The sequence below is a fragment of the Electrophorus electricus genome, chromosome 7 (genome assembly GCF_041902795.1).
Source record: "Electrophorus electricus isolate QZ-2024a chromosome 7, ASM4190279v1, whole genome shotgun sequence".
Lineage (NCBI taxonomy): Eukaryota > Metazoa > Chordata > Actinopteri > Gymnotiformes > Gymnotidae > Electrophorus > Electrophorus electricus.
In genome coordinates this window covers 30,219,116-30,241,708 of record NC_137503.1, presented here as the reverse complement: position 1 = coordinate 30,241,708, position 22,593 = coordinate 30,219,116, and the positions used below count along the sequence as shown (strand labels likewise).

General features: G+C 39.1%; 1 protein-coding gene across 1 annotated transcript; it reads left to right on the top strand.

Annotated features, from left to right (window-relative positions):
• Positions 1–1,750: 1,750 nt before the first annotated feature.
• On the top strand, positions 1,751–20,917 carry fndc4a (fibronectin type III domain containing 4a). The gene is made up of 6 exons (XM_026997984.3): positions 1,751–2,583; positions 10,683–10,798; positions 11,557–11,761; positions 17,408–17,497; positions 17,843–17,976; positions 19,482–20,917. Exons 1-6 carry the CDS (start codon positions 2,508–2,510, stop codon positions 19,521–19,523), a joined length of 663 nt encoding a protein of 220 aa, XP_026853785.1. The 5' UTR covers positions 1,751–2,507; the 3' UTR covers positions 19,524–20,917.
• The last annotated feature ends 1,676 nt before the right edge of the window (positions 20,918–22,593 follow it).

Genomic DNA, 22,593 nt, shown 5'->3' with positions numbered 1-22,593 from the left:
TAATTAACTGCTTATTTAATAATGTTTAATGCCATATGGATGATTGTCTCTCAGCTCCACACTATGGAGAACCCTATACTGCTCAGCTTGATTTAGGCTTTCATCCCATTCAACTCATTTAATCACTGAGACCAGCATGTCCTCTCCCTGAGTGGCATAGATGGACTGCCTACATCAACAGACAGTGTCCCCAAATGTGTCTGGGTACCCCACTCTGCGAAGCATTGTCAGAGTGCTTAAATTATCTTTGATATGCAACCTGAACTGCACAGACTGAATGACTGGCTTTCCAAACTTCAGAAAGGCTTTAAATGTTCCAAATGGCAGTACAAATTGACAGAGGGGATAATACATTGATAGAAAACACATGGTGGAGAATTTTGGATTCATGGATAGCTAAATAGTTTGTTGTTATGATTTTGGACAACACCTTTTTGACTTATACTCATACTACCCAGGTTTAAGGCAGATTTAAACAGCAACACACCATCTAGTCTGAGATTCCTAATTAGGGAAAGTCATAAACAAATGATAAATAAGTGTGATGAGGTGGTCATTAAGCTCTCTCCAATACAGTGGAGTACATCATAAAGAAATCAACAGTATGAACAGTACAAATACATGTATGGTTCATTTGAATTTTTTGGAATTTTGCTCTTTTTACAAGCTTTCTTTGGATAAAAAAAAAACATTTTGGAAATGATTCCAATTTTATTGCATTCTAACAATGTTTTTGTTTTAAAGAAACTGCTGACATTAATGTGGCAGTTATGTCACCTTAAGAAAGTATACAAGTGAAATGCGTCTGTTTAGTCACTATTTAAAGCCCAGGGTTAACAATATTACATATTTTCTTACTTTTTAATGTTTAGAATCAGTTTACTTTTACAGTTCATTACTTTTGAAAAGAATCCAGTTGTTGGAAAATATAATGCAGTATTTGAGTTATTTAGTAAACTGTTTTGCCAGATATTTATGTCTCCTTATTAACGCCTGACGCTTTTTCCCCAGTGTCCGTGTTCATTTACAAGCTGTGTGCTGACAAATTTGCCAGGTATTCATATATATATTTTAAAAAGACAAGCATGGAGGGAAAATAAACATACCTGTTTGAAAAAGGCACTGCAATATAGCCTTGTGCACATAATTACAGAACAATAAGAATAATCATATTTGTACAAATGAATTATAATTAAGACATCCAGACATCTCTTAGATAGTTGTTAGACTGGTCATTTTTGCATCTTCTTCATCAACCGTTCTGGGGTGTTTGGTAGTTTACATGTAAGTATAAAAATAATCTAAATATAGCCTAATGTAATTATAATAGTAATAATCTAAATATAGTCTAATGTAATTATAATAGTAATAATCTAAATATAGCCTAATGTAATTATAATAGTAATAATCTAAATATACCCTAATGTAAGTATAAAAATAATCTAAATATAGCCCAATGTAATTATAATAGTAATAATCTAAATATAGCCCAATGTAATTATAATAGTAATAATCTAAATATAGCCCAATGTAATTATAATAGTAAAAATCTAAATGTAGTCTAATTTAATGGCATCATTGAGCATGAGGCAATGGAGAGAGGCGGAAAGTCAGTGCATGTGTTGCCCCTTGTTTAAAAAAGTAGGAAAACTTTGAGCAGTATTTAAAGAATATTTACATCATATCTTCATAGTCTTTCACTTTAAAATGCTTCAACAGGCTCAGTGAATGCAAGTCTAATCCGTTACTCTCGATGAGAGGGGCAGTCTTCGGGTCCCTGCCTCCTGCGTTAGGACTGACACTGTCGGGCAGTGCAGCTGCTGTTGTGTCTCCTAATAACAGGAAAGGAATTATGTCCGAATTAAAAGCCTGCTACATCGGAGAGCTATACTGTGAAACCAAACGTAGGCTACATCAGTAAATGAACCTTCGTGATTATTCTCATCATTCACTCGCTAACGTGGCGTTAACTGGCGTCTGGACGGGTGAGGAGTTATCGTTAGGACGTCGTTCGGTCTTTTTGATCAGCTGCTCTCTGCAAATGTTCGCTTCCCAGTGGGAAGATAAGAGAAACTCCGGTACTGAAGCGCACGTAAGACTGCCATCATACCTTAAATTTAACGAGGAAACCTCAAAGGACTACGAGGCTTGTAATTCGAGTGAAACGGACTAAGATGTTATCGGGATTTTAGGGAACGAAAAGATTTAAACGTTCGAAGATGAAGGAAACTGATCAAGACACCTGACACACATGAAATAACATGGACGTGTCTGGATGTGATTGTAAATTGTTCGTGAGAATGGTCTCGTTGGAGAAATACATGAAGTTAAGTGACTTGGTTTAAATGCTTATGGGTACATTTGGCTATTTGGACAAATAATATTACTAATACTTAATCATCATGTTGAAGATGGAACTAATGAACAGATAAAGCACCCGAAATGGTTATCTGAAGCTATTTGGATTCTTTGACATTCACAAGAAGAAACAGCATCACAGTCGAGAAATGGCTCGCCTCCTTGTTTTCTTTAACTCTGTCGCACTGTTGCTCTTTGCTACTGACATGTTTTTGGTTGGAGCAAGTAAGTTAATCGTCCAGCATTCCATGTCAAAGCGAATGATTTACGGTAACATTTGACGTCTTCTTTTACTGACTGGCGCTTACTGTCATGTTAGACAGTTCATTTACTGATTACATATGATTGCAACCCAGATTAAAGGTTATTCCGAGTCAAATAGATTCAAGGAATGTTGAAATGGTTGCTCAACATGGTTTCCGTGCTTTTACTAGTCCTTCGGCGATGTGTGACCTACTCTGACCACTATATACTAAATATAAAAGATATTCCGCATTTCAGCGCTGAAATAGCTACTACTGGGCTAGAGCCCCAACAGGTGAATGAACCTTGCTTTCAAAGGAACAGGTAAAGCGTGCAATTGTGATATTTCTCTGTAAAGACGAGATTTTATTTTGGACTAGTATTACTGCCATCACACCGCATAGGTTTAAACGACGCGGCGTCTACAGAGAAATGTGTGCGTCGCTGAGAATTTTCACTTACTGACCTAAATATTTCGAATACAATAATAGCTCAACAGTGAGTGTTGAGTCATAGCAACAAATACTATACGAGAGGAGGCCAGGATTTGGCGATCGAGAAAGATTGTATTTAATACTACTACTAAATAATCCACAAAATCTCTCGTTGTATTCTTTTCTCTTTGGCAGCAGTGTCAGTGTAAGCTATCCACAGAGGATAGTCTTAATAAACAGAGGTTTTTTGTTTGAGTTATTTTGCGCCTAGCTCTTCCATTTAGAAAGTCGTCTGAGATTTCGAGTCGTGCGGACGCCTTAATGCAACAACTATTCTCGCACGATTTTTCCCGGAGCTAAGTAGCCCATTCCCTGTTTGAAGTCTTTGCGCTTCCAGAACTGAAAGTTGCATGGGCTTTAGTTTGAAAACTGCGCTAGAGTGCATAATTAATCTGCTTTGTAATAAACCAAGAGCTGATAAGAGAACAACAATTCAGGTCAGAATATTTAACCGTTAAATTAGATTTTTAGTCATTTCATATTCATAGCAAATCAAAGGAAAATCCACATTGTGAGAGGCGACCGAAGGGTTGCATGAGAGAAGAACACAGGTCTGTCGCTACTGATTGCATTAACTTTAGACCGGCAACTGGCCCAATTTTGGTGCCTCACAGGTAGTCACAACAACGTCATGAGTCCCCACTGCACTCATCCTAGACGAGAGGGATTTATATTGGACTAATCTTGCATGGTTGGACAACTGTGGAATACATGTCTGAGGGAGAGCATAAATATGCATTCAGAATGGGTTTCTTTGTCATGCTATCTCCACAAAGTTATACTGCAGATATAAGTTATTTCATTTAAATATATTCCTATGCCTATATACTCGTATTATTCCTACATTCCTATATATTCCTACTTATTCCTATAAACAATGCATTCATGCTGATAAAAAAAACAGTTGTTGCTGAATATTTATTTGAGTAACATTTTCACTTAATCCTTTGGATTTGCACTCCTCATAGTCACAGTTACATGGCTGGGTGCAGTGGTCAGAATCAGAGCCAGGTGTGTTTCTGCACCCTGGGTGCTTTGCTCAGTGTTACTATGACAATCAACAGAGCATAGTCCTGTAGGTATAAAAATTGTCAGCTATATGTATGGATCTTTTTCATCAGTTTCTGGTATCTAGATAACAGTGTACCTTACATTTAATGTTATGTGCATTTAGAAAAACTAGCAGAACTACCTTGGTTTTTCAAGGGCATGGGTAGTATCAGTGTAACACTTACACTTGGCTTCAGTGGGACAGGTGTTGTTTCCCCCTTGAGGGGTGATTGCAGATTCCAAAGGCCTATGGTGATGAAACAGTCTGTAGCTCCATCTGTGCAATAACGTCAGACCTGACAGGATTAAAAACCGTGACCTGGCACAAAATACAAAATACATCCCCATGCAGGTTCAGTAAAAGGGTCTTAAAGTTAACCCCCTTCCCAGAATCTATTCTGACATGGCAGAGGTCTTCTGATGTGCGGAGGAAGCAGAGAAGGACAGGAGTGCTATGTAAGGTCCTGTGCTCGTGGCTGCTAAGTGAACATGGTGTACTCGCTGTTTTGATGCAGCATCATGCAGTAAAGACTTTGGAATGCATATAATTTTATTTATTCTTTTAAAATACTTGTGGTAGATAGAGCTTCTAATTGTGACAATGCCAAGAAGTAAGTCAGTATAATTCATTACATATGAGTGGTTTGTGAAAGTCTAGTTTAACTCAAGATAGCTTTTATGGGCAATTGTATATGTTTTAGAAGAGAAGACAGAGATGCAGAGCAAAATTGCACCACTCAGAAATTGCATTGACTAAAATGTGAAATAGACACGAGTTCAAATTCATCAGAATAGCATGTTCTTTCTACCCATTTGAAAATGGCCATTCAAATTGCAGTAAAGTCTTTTGCAAAGTCTGGATCATGACTACCTGGACACTCAGGGTAGTTCCCGAAGAGCAGATTATGTGCAGCAAGAAATTTGTATCTCATTATTCAGTCTGACAGGATGTCTGAGCTTTGTATGAATTCCTGTGTTTTACCTTATATTCAATGCCTTACCCATGGTGACCTGTGTTGGTTTAATGATGTGTTGCATAAGAGATTTGAACGAGGCCTGACTCACTGTGCTGGATACAAACATACCCATAAGCAGAGAAGGTAGGGGAAAGCTAGGAACAGATGCTGTGTATGGAATGAAAATATTTATCATACATCGGACTTAATATCTGTGGTTTCTATAAACACATCAGTCACTCCTTGTTTTAAACTGGGCAAGGTTCAACATATTCAAACATTTTTACACCCTTTAATATGAAATAGTATATACTTCAGACTAAAAGATCTTTACATATGTACAGTGCATCAATAATGGCTTCACTGCAGCAATACCCAGGATTAATATATTCCCCATCGCCAGTAAGATCATGTTCCCCATCTAGTTATCCAATGCCTGTGAGAGCTTAGAAGTGTTTTGAATGGCTGCTACTAACAAGACTGCTATAAGTTATATGCTTTCTGTCCAGTCATTTCCTGCACCAGGAAAGAATTTATACCCAGTCATGCATCATAGTTTATTCTCTGCATGCTGCAAGCCTCCTCTGGGAACTTGCAATTCTTATTACTTGCAGAACAATGAGCTCTCCCTTGAAAGAAAGCGAGCAAGGCCTGAGCCAGTCTGGCACTGCAATGAGTGATCATGGAAGAGTACCATAAGGACTGGGTGCACTCTTTAGCATTGTGGCATGTTTTGTCACCAGCATACACTGTCTAATTATTTCGGTTCATCGACATGTTCAGAGTCATGATAACAATGGTTAATAACAATATAAGCACACACACACACACACACGCCCGCACACACACACACACACACACACACACACACACACACTCACGCACACACACACACACACATGCACGTACGCACACACACACACACGCACGCGCACACACACACACACACGCGCGCACACACACTCACGCACACGCACACGCACACACACTCACACACACACGCACACACACACACGCACACACACACACACACGCGCACACACACACACGCGCACACACACGCACACACACACACACACATACGCACACACACACACACGCACACACGCACACACACACGCACACGCACACGCACACACACACACACACGTGCACGCATGCACACACGCACGCACGCACACACACAAGCACACACACACGCGCACACACACACACACGCACATGCACACACACACACATGCACGCATGCACACACACGCACACGCACACGCGCACACACACACACGCACACACACACGCAGGCACGCACGCACACACACACACACGCACACACACACACACGCACGCACGCACACACACACACACACGCGCACACACACACACACACGCGCACATGCACACGCACACACACTCACACACACACACATCCACACACACACACACACACACACGCGCACACACACACACACGCGCGCACACACACTCACACACACACACGCACACACACACACACATGCACACACACACGCGCACAGATGCTGTGAATGCAAAGCCTCATTAAAACAAATGATATGACCCTGTGATGTCACAGGAGGCTTGCCCCTTGCTTTGCCATGATTAGCCACAGAGCTAAGCCTGTCCATTCATTCAGCCTTTCTCTCCAGCCCATTTATGTAACCTTTCCTGCAGTGTTTAATTGATTGAAATGAGATATTGACATCTGACTGTCACACTGCTGAACTCACGTGTTTCGATCATTGGGCATTGATTACCAGTTGCATACTAAATGTGATTCCTCTGGATTCATCTGCAGCATACTTGAACATGACCCTTGCATTTATTGCAGGATTCTTTTTTTTTGTGCATCAATGCAATGTAGAATGAGGATTCTGTCTGCATTGTAATAATTCTTTATAAACCCTAGATAATGACAACAGATTAAATGACAGTTCCTCTGACTACAGTGAGTGCAGATCTTTAACTAAGCATTGCATAATGAGTAAAATGAAATTCAAAATGAGTTGTTGCATAATTCAGTGAAATGTCAGCATTTGTAGTGGTTGACAAAAACATCCAATTAAGCAAGGGAACAATGCTGTTTTGGTTTTTTTTTTATCACCCAGGCATCACATTAATCCATTAGAGTAATGCTTGGAAGAGCTGTCGGAAAATGCCTACGTAAAAGATCCTGGTTCGGGCTGGTTCACCAACTTTCTATTTTCTCCCTGGCCCTGGCAATAGAGGTATGCTCTGTGGTATTGAATCCGGCACTGTATGCTCTCTGCCTAGGAGTTTGCTTTTTGCGAGACTAATTAGCTTGTCTATTGCCTGCTAAATCATGATAGAGCACCACAGCAGTGGAGATGAAAAAAAAGTGAAAATCGAAAAAGGGGACACAACACAGGACATAGTATCCAGAATTCAATCACACTCTATTACAGACTGCAATTTAGCCAAATGTAGTGATGGAGAGAGCATTCCCTCTGAACCTCTGAATCTCATTTTTCTGGAAGTCTTTGAGACAGGTACACGTTCGTCTGTATGGTCACACCCTCCCTGTTTCACACCTGCTCCTCACTGTGTATCATTAGTGTTTTCATATGAGCATTGTCGATGTTTGCTAGCCACGCGTTTGTCTTTTTGTGCTACAAGAAAACGTTTTGTAGTGTTCCACACGGCACGTCCCCGCATCATGCTTTGCCTCACCTCATCACAGTGTATATATTTGTGTGTATGTATAACTGTAGCTTTCACTTAGAGTGGAGTGCTTGGCTCTAAGGGAAACAAAGTAGTAACACATTAATTTGACTGAGATTTCTTTCTAAAGGAGCTGTGTGAACCCTGAGGGCTCATCATGGGAGTAGACGTCACATTCCAAAGCCACTTGGCCAGATTGGACCTCACTTTTGGCAAGAGAGTTGTACACTAAAGAGAGAGAGAAAACAAATAAAAATTAATACTCAGCGTCATATTTCAAAACTATGGTTGCCTTTTATATAATGACTTGTCCACTATTTGTTCTAATGAGAAAATGACTTATAGATAGGATGGCTGAGGAAACTGTGTAGTGTTTGCTGGGTGATAGTTTTATCTTGTTATTCTGAGATACAAACATCTGTTACTAACAGTATACAGTGAAGGCCATGTGTTATGTTTCAACCCCTGAAGTGTCACAGTGGTGCTAAATGTCATGTGGTTTTGTTTTCGTTTTAGATCCATTTTTGTCTTCAAATGTGTTGTATAGACCCACCTGTGTGCACCTGTGCCTTGTTTCATCTAATTTGGCTTTGTATATTGAGCCCTTGTCTTTCTGTCTTATTTGTTGATAGTTGTTGTATGCCTTCCTAGTGTTTCACACTTTTTCTTGGCTTTTTCTCTATCATTTAATTATGTTGTCATGATCAGAAATAAGAAATTAGGGTATATTTAATGGAAACTCCAACATTTTAAACAGTGCAGCAACTATCTATTCACATTTTCATGTGCCAAGACAGTATGTAACGCCTCTTTCGACTTTCCTTAAACCCACTGGCTGAAACAAAAATGATAGAGAGGTACTTCACTTTTGATTGGCAAATTCAGATTGACAGTTCATCTCCATTATATGATGGACTGAGGCAAGAAACGATTGACAGTGACTCCGCCTACTTACCATGCCTGTTGGCTCTCCAGGCAGCAGTTACAAATACTTGGAGGCAGCTAGGCACCAGCTTTCCTGACTAGTTAGAACTGATTCTTAAATTCTATTAATTCAGCCAACTGGCTGCTATAATTCCTGTTGAGGGTTGCATTGGAAGGCCAATGTTCTCATGCATCCCAATAGACCACAAGTCATTTAACATTCGATTTAGTTTTATTTGATAATTAAAGGTTTACAAAATAAAAAATTATTATAAAAGTTCTAGTTCATTATAGCTATGTAATTAATAACACAATTATGCTTAACAGCAACAGGTTTCATTTTACTTCTAGGTCTCACCTTCTCCTTTTTATCCTACATTATTGCATCTAGCATAGGCTATAGCAATTAGTCATATCTGGCAGCATGTTTATCACTGCCTAGATATTTGCAACTATAGTGGCAATGCAGCTGCCAATTGGGACTGGCAACCAGTTCAGACTGGCCACGGCTGGTCACAATTGTCGGTGTCACTCCTGCTCGATTCAGACTGTGCATGCACAGAACTTCACACATACGTACATTATGTCATTTTACTGCACTGCCCGATTTGTGCAGCACACATTTTCTACTGTTTCTACATTTTATATGGAATATAAAATTACATTTTATATTGTAGTCTGACTCCCCTAAAAAGTAATTGTTGTCACATGACAAGACCATGCAGTAAAGGATTAATGGCCTCCTACAAGTTGTGAGATGAAATGTTCTTAGTGAGGTTTAAATCTAGACTTTGGCCACACTTTATGTTGGCATAGTGTGACAAATATAAGCACAAATGTTTTATGATTCTGTCATTAGGAACATAATTAATTTTGCTTTATTGACTAAACAAGCATATTATTACTCAAATTATTATTGAATAAATTAAGCAAAGACAACATGTAGAGGAAACACTAATATTTTCAGAGTACATTTACAAAAAGTAGTGGTAACAAAATCTGTCATTTCAGAAAGTGGTAGAGAGACATCCCCAGCATTATCAGCGTAAGTGACACCTATGGTAATAAACCAGTTTACATTTTACAGGCTTAATTCCACATTCCCTTCCTGTTGAAAAAATATTTCAAATATTTAAGAAATCTTTCAACTAGATAATAATAATAATACAGATGGTGGAACCTCAAAGCAGGACATTCAGGAGAGCTCCGGGTTGCAGGGAGCAGAGCTGGGGTGAAGCGGCGCAGGTTGCTAGTAAACTGCAACTGTATTCTGTACAGTGTTGCAGTCTTTTTTTTTTTTTTTTTTTTTTTTTTTTTTTTTTAATATAACATGAGGATTAGGAAGTGGACAGGCTCCCTATAAACCAGCTCTAGTACTTCCAGTAGTTACTGATAGGTGCTTCCTGCCACCAGCTCCCCCTTCAAATGCCAGGTTGTTTTGGTTTCGTCTTTGCTATGTATTCTGGTTTCGTTTTGTTGACTCTCGCCTTCCCGATTTTGGACTATTGTCAGATTTGCTGCAATTAAACAGCTCAGCTTTTCTCTCCTGCCTCGCCTCACTCAGCATGGTAATAATTACAGTTGTGGCAAAGTATAAAGTACAAGAAGCCTTTTTTAGGATGGTTTGCCAGTTGTGTTTAATTTCCACTGCCAGTTCCTTGCTGCTGGGCTTGTCCATAGCCTACTTTATGGAACATATATCTGGCACTCAGCTTTGCTACTTCTAGTTACTCATTTCCACTGCAGGTCACACAATGTGGGGGGTCACACAATGTGGGGGGACCTGAAGACCCTTAATAATAGTTAGCACCATTCCCAAACAAAATACTGGTCATGGCTCCTTGATGCTATTACATATTTATACATAATGATTTTTTGGATGTTCTTAAGGTCAAATATGGCAATAATTGAACGGGGAAGTTAATTAGAAATGTGTATGTGCCAATCTCTTGGTTTTTAGACCGCCCTCCAGCTCCAGTCAATGTGTCAATCATGAACCTGAGGGCCGACTCAGCAACTGTGTCCTGGGAGGTTCCAGAGGGTGATGTCATAATTGGCTTCTCTATTCTGCAGCAAGTAAGTGGTGGAATTTATCTTCAGCAGAATATTAGATTTGGTTGGTGTTTTGTTTTGTTTCATTTTAATTGTGAGGAATAATTTAGATCTAGCTTGCTAAGGTAAGTTAATTGTAATAATAAGGAATTAAGAAATAAGGACATGACTTTATAAATAACTATCATTGCTAAAATGGTGAGACCCCCCCCCCCCTTAAATGTAGAATAATCGAAGTGATGGAAGCAATGAAACAATAGACATTTGGGCTCATCAAATACTATAATGATATAGTATGCAGTTATAGGCCTACACATGTAACAAGCAAAACCACAGTTGTCTAAAAAAAGTAATTATACTGTACTATGCTGATAAAGACATATTAATACATTTTTTTCTAAATGGCAGCTGCGCTCATGAGGTAAAATGGTCTGTTCTATCCTATCAAATGCAAAAAAAAACTGCAGGACCTAAACCTAAATTTTTTCTAATCATTTTTTTCAGTACCAGTGAAGAGGGTGAAGAATGTCAGAAAATAGAGGGTACTCATACTCTTTAAGATTTTATGTGGCGCAGTCTGACTTAAAGAACTTCCCTCACACAGGTAGTGAAACTTTCAGCCCAGCTGACAGCAAGCCTACTCTTTCTTTCTCCTAACAGTGTGAGGTGTTCTAATCTTGGTACTGAGATATGAAAACAAAGTTTCTGCCTGAAGTGAATTAACAGTAGAGCAGGACAGAGGAATGCCTGATTAAGGGTCGCTGGATTTATGGCTGTTCCAGAGGCAGGATGGCCACGTGCAGAGGTTTATCCGGGAGGTGAACACCACCAGCAGGGCATGTGTGCTCTGGGACCTGGAGGAGGAGACTGACTACATTGTTCAAGTCCAGTCTATTGGCCTCTATGGAGAGAGCCAAGCCAGCAAACGGGTCCACTTCAGAACCCTGAAGAAGTCAGACCGTTTCCCTTCCAACAGCTCAAACCAAGGTATTATAGACTTTACTTTTCATGTCTGCTGTTGACTCTAATTATAGACTGTGTGTAGTGTATAGTGTCTGTTTTCTTTATGGATATTATTACATTTTTTTGGTGTACTTCAGGGATATTCCATATGGCCAATTTCATATGTATGACAAGTATAATTCAGACTTTCCAAAAACAATGTGACAATGGGTCTTGGACCTGGGTGTATTTTGTATATTGACTAGTGAGACCTCAGTTTTGTTGTGCTAAAAATGTACATTTCTTCCCGGATCTGACAGAGCTAATTCTGTGGAGCTGATAATTCCTGAGATCTTCATGATCTGAAAGCCAAATGAGTGCATACATTCAGTCAAAACAATTCTAACAAAAGTCATTAGCATCTATTTCAAAAGTGAATCACAAGTGTCACAATAAAGCTAGTAAAAAAAAACCATTGAACCAATCACCTGTTGCCATTTTCCCTGTTTTTCTGTTTTTAGATATAATGTAGCATGAAAAAAATATTTGTGCCACTCTGTGCCACAAATGCTTTGAACTTTGAACGCTCCTTCCCACTCTCACATCCCCTCCCTACTCATCTCTCAGTCACTCACTGATAGAGCCATCATGCATGACGGCAGGAGCCTCTCCATTTCTGCTGGATTTTCTGGTCAGCTTCCTGACACTGAGTGTCACTCATACTTCATAGTCACCACTATGCAATGCAGATGGACTACATCTCATTTTGATAGACCCAGCCCAGCCCAGCCCAGCCAGCGGACAGCATTACCCAGAGCATTCGCTATGCAGACTGGATATTAAATTTTGGGAATTAGACTTACTTTCCTGTATAAAATTCTGCATGTACAGAAAAAGGAAAAAAGCAAGGCTTCTTAAATTAGCTGCAAACTGTATTTCTCCTTTCCGTGGATCATTCATACATTTTTAATCTAGCTCTGGAAATGTGTTAAATAATTTCTAAAGGTCCCACAAGGGTCACAGAGGTAGCTGAAGTCGCTAAGAAGAAGAGTTACAAGTGAGATCACTAATTGCTAGACTTCTTGTCACAGCAGGACTCCCCTCCTCTCCAAGTCCCTGTGACGTCTGCCCTACCGTGCTCTGATTCTCGTCGTTGTGCCTAAAACTGTTTCTCGCTCGCCGTGTTTTGTGTTAATTACTTTCGGTGTCATTCCTTGTGTTGGGGTTTTGTTTTGTTTGTTATATTTAATATACGTCCGTGTTCTTGTTAACGACGGCTTGTCTCTGCATACTGCCTTGCCTCTCAACGTTACGCTTCTGTCTTGTAGAAGTCAATTGCTATGAAACTGTCTTTGTCCCCACCATTACTTGAGAAGTCACTTTGAGTCGAGTGATTGACATTAGAAGGTGTAGGAACATGTTGAGGGTGACTTCTTTGAGCGAACAATGACAGCAGTCCATATCAAAGTGAAAATGCTTTGGCAGACTTAGAATATAATACTTGAATGATAGGGAGCAACAGTTTAATCTTGGTTTAATACTTGCTGACTCAGGGCAGCATTTAATAAAAGAAGCACATAGAAATGAAATTCCGCTGAAGATGAAGACCAAGTGTTTGTGCACTTTAATTAAATTCCATCTCTAGAGCTTTTCCTTTTGTAGACACAGTAGCACTTCACTCTCCCACATGCTTGGTCCTAAGTGCTTTCAGAGCACTATAAAGGCTTTTTACTACAAGTCAGAGTAGGTGTAAGGCCAATGGTCAGTGGAGCTGAATACATCTCAACAAAGATAAGAAGCCAGGACTTCATTTTACAATTAGTACGCACCTTATTGTAAAATGCTAGAGAGAATATCTTCTTATCTTAATAGTATAGGGAAATTATTAATGAGATTTCTCTGAGAAATAGGACCTTGATCTTTATGATCTTTAGGATTAGCAGAAAGTCACATTCCTTTGTGGAGCTGGTATAAAGTGAGGCACCTAAAAGTGCCTTCATGGGTTGCTCCTGTAGGTTATACAAAACCAGAATGAGATCAGGACTGTTTCATCTTAGTCAAAGTTAGCTCATTACATAGACTGCTTATATTTCTCCACCCCTTATGGTGGCAAAGATGAAGCACGGTTTTGCCATATTCAAGTTGCTTGAAATACACTCCCCAAACACTTGTGACTTGTTTATTGTCTCTTATTCTGCCCCTCTTACACACACCATGACACACACACTAAGTAAAGTATATTATGAGGATATCCTGTTGAAGTGAGTCTGTAGTTCAATACGTTTGTTTCATTCACTATACCCCTCATTTTAGATTTAACCAAAACTGAGACACGTTTTGAATCTTTGTCAAAACAAAACTCTGTCCTAGTGCTATTTTTCAATAGCCATCTGCAGCCTTCTGCTGGTGTTCTCATACAGGTAATATCTGAAATTGAGCCTCCAACAAGGACATTCCCCAACCCAGCATCCACAGTGGCATCATGATTCAATAACACGATTGTGAGGTGTGATGGCGCTTCAAAGAGTCCCCGCAATAGTGGCACAGCACTTTCTCTAATGTGCACTGGGGCTTTGAATGAATTCAAAATGGCTTTTGTTGCTGCATCGTTGCCTCGCAGAGCTCATATAAAGTGCCTCAATTAGAGCCAACCAGTCTCATTCAAGGGCCATTGATCTGATGCATATCCTTAAGCATTTAAATTTGTTTGGAAATCAATAAGACAGATGTATCCCTAACACAAAATTTTCTGGTACTTTTTTCAAGTCTCATCTCCATGCAAATTCAGAAAATTGTTTTTTTGTGCCTTTGCTCTCATCTGTCCCTTATGATCATACATTTGTTGCACAAAAAATGCAAGAGCAGAATATTGTCATTCTTAGCTTATGCACAGGAAAATGCTGTCTTGTCAAGAATAGCACAGAAATACAAGAAAAGTTTCAGAATGCACTTTCAATGGTTTTAGTGGTTGTTATGTTACCTTGATTAGAACTTGTTATAGAAGTCAATGGAAAAGTCTGACTGGGCAGCATCAACGGGCAACAAAGTGTTTTTTTGTTTGTTTCACAAACTGAATTAGTTGGGCCTTATTAGTACTTTTTATGCTGAATTTGTATCTGTTTTTAGAATATTTCTATCATACTTGTTTTTAAGTGACAGGTCAATTCTAAGTGATAGAACAAGAAGTATATATTACTTATTCATAAGGCTGTTAATACACTTGAAATATGTACAAATCTACTTTTAAAATATATAATGAATGGTTTTCCCCTACAGTATATTTGGCTTCAGTAGTATCCCTGTAGGCTCTTCAGTATCCAGCAAAAGTCTGCCAACATAGAGGGGATCCACTTTTGTTGGCACTGCTTTTCTATACTATACATGACATATAAGTATACCTGAACCTGAAAAAACTATGGGTAATAGAGAAATTCTGAAACATATTTCAATTCAGCATATGAAAAAATACACAACAAGCAGGCCTTTTTTGCAGGAAGCAAAATCCTTGTTGACCAGTGTATTCAGCCAGAGAGGTCAAGTTAAGAAGTAGTGAAGCATGCCAAAGAGGTGATTAGCCTGTTTCTCTGACTGCAGACAGCCTCAGCTGTCTCATAGCACTGGATTTGACTCAGGCTGATTCCTCTGAGATACAATTACCCTGGTGCTTCAAAGCCATGCTGGAGCCTGACTTTGGAAATTGGGTCTGTATGAAAAACCTACTCTTGCTGCTGTAACAAACAAAGTATTACCCTCCCGATGAAAAAAACATTCTCAGCTGATACACTGTCATGACTGGCAAAGTAACTCGTTGCCTCTGGCAAATGTTTATAATGGTAGGCTCATTTCCATTTTCCTTGATCCATTTCAAATGCAACTGGATCAGGCGTATTATGTCAGCAACTGAAAAGTTGAAACCCATTATCTGTCCAAAACCTCTGCCTCCATGCACTCCAAAAGCTAGCCAGTTCATTCACATTCTTGTGTTGTGGCAGTCAACAAGTAAGTGAAATGATACTGATGTCCTTTAAATGCTTCATTAATTAGTCCTGTGGTGTGTGTGCTTTTGATCCTGTTATGCTTTTTTTTTTCAACAGCATAACACTACACGTGTGTATGCATATAATAGAATCCTCACACATACTGTAGTCTAGTGGAACTAATGAACAGATGCTTAGATCTGAATATATGCCAATATGCAGCAAGGCCGTTGTCTGGCATACCCTTGCATCATCTAAACACCAAAAGAGAGCTCACTAATTGGATGAGAACCCGTTACTATGCCAACTTCAGAAAAATAGAAAAGACTAGCATAGCCTCCCATAGTCAGCAAGTCCCCATGTCTCAGGAGATAAAGAGCAGCAGAGCATTGAACATCTTTTACCATTTAAAATACTGGGGCATAGACAGCTACTTGATCCGGTTCATTCATTTATTCCTGTGTTTCCACAGGTGAGCGAGGAATCACAGTGTTCAGAGCCATAAATATTCACTGATGCAGCTGATGAAGCCGATGAGGGAGAAAGCTTCACCGTTGCTCATTTTGACTCATTTTTAGCGGAGGGCGAGACCATGTCTCAAAAACCCTCCCTCGTACTTGGAGAGTGAGGTGATGCGATTGACGCTGCTCAGTAACTTCTTGGGCCAAATCCTCTGACCCATTTCCCAACACACACACCCACCACCACCACCACCACCACCACCCAAGACTGCATTTCCACCACCCGGGCCGGTTTCTCACTTTTGACGGCCTACGTTTATGAGACAAAGTAGCATTTATCCACTAAAGGGGATCACTTAGGAAGAGTGGGGCTCTGGCCCAGGTCCACACAGGTTACAAGATGGTAGGAAGAGGAAATTGTGCTGAAGTCAATCCCTTTAATACAGGATTAATGGTGGAGACAGATGCCTGGTTAGGCAAGCACTTCTCCAGCCTCTGGTTGATTGGAAGGAACGAGAATGCTGGCTTAATCACCCTGTGTAATAAGCCAAAGGCTGAGCCACAGATAAATTAATCACCTGCAGTTTCAGCCAGCAGTGCACAAGGACATAGGTTATTGTATCAATCTTGCATTTCCTTCATTCAAATAAAATTTCTTTTCTTCTCTTGTATAAGGTATCTATCTATCTATCTATCTATCTATCTATCTATCTATCTATCTATCTATCTATCTATCTATCTATCTATCTATCTATCTATCTATCTATCTATCTATCTATCTATCTATCTATCTATCTATCTATTCAAATGATGTAGACATTCAAAATTGTAGTGAAGTACAGAGTTTCTAGAAAAACAGGACGATTCAGACAGAATTCCTTCATCAGCTATTCAAGCAAAGTGCTTCACACTTTGAAAAGCAATTTGCTTGCACATCTGATGAAGGACCTTTATCTGAAACATCCTGTTTCTCTGGAAACTCTGTGTACTTTACTATCGTTTTGAATCTCCCTCTCTCTCAGTCTCTCACTATATATATATATATATATATACACACACACACACACACACTATATATATATATATATATATATATATATATATATATATATATACATACACACACACACACACACACACACACACACACACATATATTTTGTGGGAAAGCTACTAAATATTATATTGAGAAAGACCCTATTTTTTACGAAATCATAACTGAACACATAATCTACCATCTCTCATATTTACAGATGACCCAACCGTTCAAGGCCTGGATAAGTCTAGAAACCTGCAGACAGGAGAGATGATCATCATTGTGGTGGTGCTACTTATGTGGGCAGGTGGGTGCCAAGTTATAGATGGGAGCCAGTTGTAATGGGAGAACTGATTCATCCTCTTATGGACTTTTTTGCACCTACCCATTTTCCCAGATTCTGCATTGAGACGATGGATGCCATACCTTTATTGAACATACTATAGAATATGTTGTGTTTGCCGTGATTTGTATTCCCATGCTTGTCAATCACAACTTATCAAAAGCTACACTGCACTTCTGAAAGCAGAGTCAAGGAGCTTCTCTGACACTTCAACTGTGTGGGGTCTATGACACTAGGCCCATGCATAGACCTCCCTGCAGCTTAGCCTTATCTAGCTAAGAGTGGCTATCACCTGCTCTCTCTTCATAGCGGTCATCGCACTCTTCTGCCGGCAGTATGACATTATCAAAGACAATGATAACAGTAACAGTAAGGAGAAGGTCAAGCCGTCGTCTGAGCGGAGCACTCCTGAGCATCACAGCGGTGGACTACTCAGAAGCAAGGTAGGTCACCTTTAAAAGTGACAACAAAGGACTATTGTCTGATTTATTGGTGTATTCAAGGGCCTTCATTTTTTATGAACACTGCAGTCAATGTTGCGAATAGCACTGCATCACATAAAATCACAAAGAAATTGCAAAAAGCTTAAAAAAAAAAGATTCTAAAGGTTTAATATCAAGAATCACACATTCTATATGTGGTTGAATACATTTAGATCGAATGTGTTTCAGTACTAGTTACAAAATCAAGATGTGTTTTTCTCGTATATTGACATGATGATTTAGGACAATATGTTGTCCTTTTCCTTTTCCTCGTCCTTTTGAATTTCTGTTGAAGCTTCACACAAAGGAAAAAGACATGAAGATGGATTTACTGTTATGATAAATGTACAATACTGGACTTGTGCAGTTTGTAAATTGTACATATAAAAAGAACAAGCTGTTGGGTGAGGGTTTCTGTGATTAGAGGTTCATTCAAATAAACCTGAGGGTCTTTTACTGCTACCAAAACAGCTCTAAAACTAGTACTAAAATATGATATCTAGATGTGAAATCCATCCTTTGACTCAAATCATTTATTTTAACAAAACAAAAAGAGCAGGATCATTTATTATAACAAACAAAAGAACAGGATCATATAGGATTGATAGGAACCAGCAACTGGCAGTCTGAGAGAGGGATGGCAAGAGAGAGCACAGCAACTATTGTCCCTGTCAGCTGACCTGCCCTACCAGTGTCCCTGATTTATGTAATCTACTTATTTATTTATTTAGATATTTGTCTGTTTAGAAACATGTAATGAACGCAATTTAGAAGGACTGATACAGACTGGTCTTTCAGTTAAAATTGCAAATTAATATCAGAAACAACAGAAACAAATGGCTAGCAACATCTCATGAACTGCTTCACATTTGTTAAATTTCACATATACCTCATGCAACTGTACTGTTTATGTCACACTTTGAGGGGGAGGCTCCATCTCGTCTCAGTAGCAAAAAACAACAACAAAAAAATGAGGCCGCTTTAGCATTTCAAATGTCTTGACATTTTCCACGACACTGATACAGAACCAGTGACCTACTTTTAAAATAGACCATCTACCCAGGAGAATCAACACCCAACTATAAAGGCCTTTGATCTTTCTGACAGTTCTCCGTTCTGCTTCCATTTTCATTGTAGATACTGAATACTTGGTGACAGTTTAGCCTCAGGATAAAGTCATTATAAGTCAACGTAAAAATGTGGTGTTAGACATGTTGGCATATGAAGATTTTCTGTTTATTTGCCATTTGTCTCACATAAACACATTCCTTTATTATGAATGTCCAGACCAGTATGTATGCTGTGTGTTATAAGTTTTCTGATGCAGAGCCATCCATTGCTGTTGTGTTGAAGCCCAAGAGCCTCCCTATCCCTGACATCTGCCCAAATGATTTCAAAGCTTAATGATGGTTGGCTTGTTTCTGTACCAGTCATGTTTCTGTTGTTATTTCTCCTGTGTGCTGCAGTTTCATCAGTCTGTGCCATCTATCAACATCATTGAGGTCTAATGGGACCACCTCCTCTTCACCCCTCCACCACAGAGTCACGGTACCATATGGAGCTACAGCATTAGGTCGACCATTACACTGGCTACCTCTGCAGCTCTCCAGAACTTACAACCCATGAGCACCCATGCATGCACATAGATGCAGACATGCACAATGTGTCAAAAGCAATCTACTCTTGTAGGGTAACTGTATATAAAGTAAACATTACTGCTGTATGTCTCATTCGAATTCTGTTGATTTGCTGCAATGTCAGCAATGTTGCTTTACTCCTGTGTTTGCTCCTACATACCTATGTTCATTTTTGATATGGTACTGTAGGACTTAGGCAGGGTTTCTTCCCACTTGGTTCAATTTATGTGTGTGCAGTCACAGTAAAAATGGGGATGGGGGGGGATAGTGGCACTTGAGTGGATGCTCACGGGCTTCTGATTCAAGCAGCTGTGCGAGGCTGCTCATGAATCTACCCCCACAGTCTGCTCAGCACTGGAAAATAACAAGCACTGAGCACATGTGCTAACAAGGAGAGCCATATGGAATACAAAGGGACAATGCAGCACATCACCGCTGGAAGGGTAACCAGGGAAAATACTGTTTGAACACCGAAGATTGTTACAGTGATAAAAGCGTGCTTGGTTAAGTTACATAGATGGAAAGAAATAATTTGCCAACACAAATCTTGACCGAGCTGTTCACATGATTAGAAATAGGTAGCTCTGTGCACTCAGCAGAGTCTGTCAAAGCTTGGATAGTATTGGTAGAACTTTCGATGTGAATGTTTCAGTGTTTTGCGATCATGACTAGAACTGACTAGAAAAAGTAAGGTGAACAAGCTCCAAAATATTTACTAGGATGCATGCTGCCCAATGCTTGTATATAATGTCTAATAATATTGACTGTGTGCAGCATCATTAATTGTAAATAGAAGACAGTAACATGAAGCATCCACTCTATCAGATTGTATCTGTGTAAAGTCAATACATAGTGTTATCAAACCTTTTTTCCAGCAATAAAATGAAAACACAATGTCTGCATTCTCAAAGTTTTCCTTCAGTGATCTTCATAACGTCATAGAGAAAAAATAAGTTATTTTGAACACTTTCTCTAACAGTATGAAGATTTAAATCCTGATGATCTATGATGCATTTGGGAAACTGGGTGCAGCTTCATAACAGTATCATGATATATCAAACATCATATCAAATATGATATTTGATATCAAATATGATATCAAGTATGATATATCATGATATACCAAATATGAAATTATCTATATAAATAGTTATTACATCCTTACAATGTTTAAAATTAATAAATCAGAAATCAATTTCACTGGTATTAGATTTAGACCATGTATCCAATAAGATAGCTTGATTTCCTTACAATAAAATTATTGAATGATGTCACTTTGATGGTCCTGCCTTGTTATTTGAATGTTATACAGTATTATCAGTAAATGCTTTGTTATTTGAATATTGCGTCATACACACGGCATTATCGCGTCATACACACGGTATTTTCAATAAATGCTTTGTGAGGAGCATGCTGAAGGCACATAGTTAAGTGGAAGCTTTTATAGCAAAATAACTAATTAAATAGCAATTACATGACATAATTAGATAATTATTGACTATGCAAAACACATTTTTTAAAAACTGATGAGGATATAAAAGAACACAACATGGTGGAATGAACTCACTTGCAGTCTTCAAACACAGACTGAAGACCCGTCTATTTGCAGAATATTTAAAGGACAACTGACACTGCTCCCATATTGACTGACTAATTTAGTACTTATTGTAGGGCATTATTTATGCTTTTTAGCAAACTCTAGCAGTTATTGTTTATAGCACTTATCATTGTTTAAGAGAGACCTTACGTATTTTGTACTTCTAGGTATCAGCATTCATCCCTGTATTCTACAGTATTCTAGTTCATTGGTATGTTTAATTCTAACCTACTATACTGTACTTGGATATATTCTATGAGTAAATGACAAAGCACTTTTGTAAGTCGCTCTGGATAAGAGCGTCTGCTAAATGTCGTAAATGTAAATGCAAATAATATAGTGAAACAAAGCAACACCATTTTGGGGAGGAACACATAATCCTCCTTAATGCTGTAATTTCACTGTAAAGACAAGACCTTCGGGAACCATGAAATAATTTTCCTTGTGGCTGATATGCTGCTTTTCCCAACATAAAGGAGATAATGGCCTTTATCAGTCCGCTAAATTAGCCATCTCTCAGGAATCTGTCAGATTTATGCATTCTAGCCTAGGCAAGGCCGCAGCATTGACTCTTGTTTCTGGGACTATCTTGGGTTAAAGGTATTTTTAAACTCCAACCTATTTGTACTAGCTGAGGATGCTTTTATGAGTCAAAGTATCCTCAGCTAAGACAACTAAGCACTTTTGCAAGTCACTATAGATAAGAGCATCTGCTAATTGCAATAAATGTAAATGAAAGAGTTTACTTTTGACATCAGCAAAAGTGAACTACAACAGCCCACTCTCACTACAAGGACAAACCACTGGGCAATAACTGCTTACAGCTATCCATATTTAACTTAGGTTACCCACATAAGTATATAAAAGCAACAGTGTTAAATGGAGATGCATATGCATCACCCAAAGCTGAAAGTTATCAGAGCAAAATGCAGTAGTGTGAATTACCTCATCCATTAATGAGATTATAACTGTCACAGCTTTCGGCTGAGAAGGACTTAAAACTCTTTTTCTTTAATTTTGTGCTTTCATGACAAAATCCAAAATATACTGTGGGTATTAATTAGAAAAAGACAGATCTGGCCTGTAAGCCAGATCTTCTCCTCTGAAATCCTGGCACCAAAGCACTGCAGGCAGGCTGCACTGGCAGAACTGTAATCAAATGAAAAGTGCTGCAACTCCCAAAGAAGCCTGGCACAGTGGGAGACTTGCCTGTTGAATTGATTTAGCACTTGGAAGCAGAAAGGCACTGCAGGTGACCAGCATGAGTCAACAGAGATCATATGATCTGACACCACCATAAATCGCACCAGCAATTATCACGGAAGCCATCTGGGGAATATGCTG

Excerpts from the sequence above, each read along its gene's own strand:
- fndc4a (XM_026997984.3), top strand. The coding sequence starts at position 2,508 with ATGGCTCGCCTCCTTGTTTTCTTTAACTCTGTCGCACTGTTGCTCTTT. Across the intron at positions 11,762-17,407 it reads TTCCAACAGCTCAAACCAAG|ATGACCCAACCGTTCAAGGC; the intron begins GTATTATAGACT and ends TCATATTTACAG. Across the intron at positions 17,498-17,842 it reads GGTGCTACTTATGTGGGCAG|CGGTCATCGCACTCTTCTGC; the intron begins GTGGGTGCCAAG and ends CTCTCTTCATAG.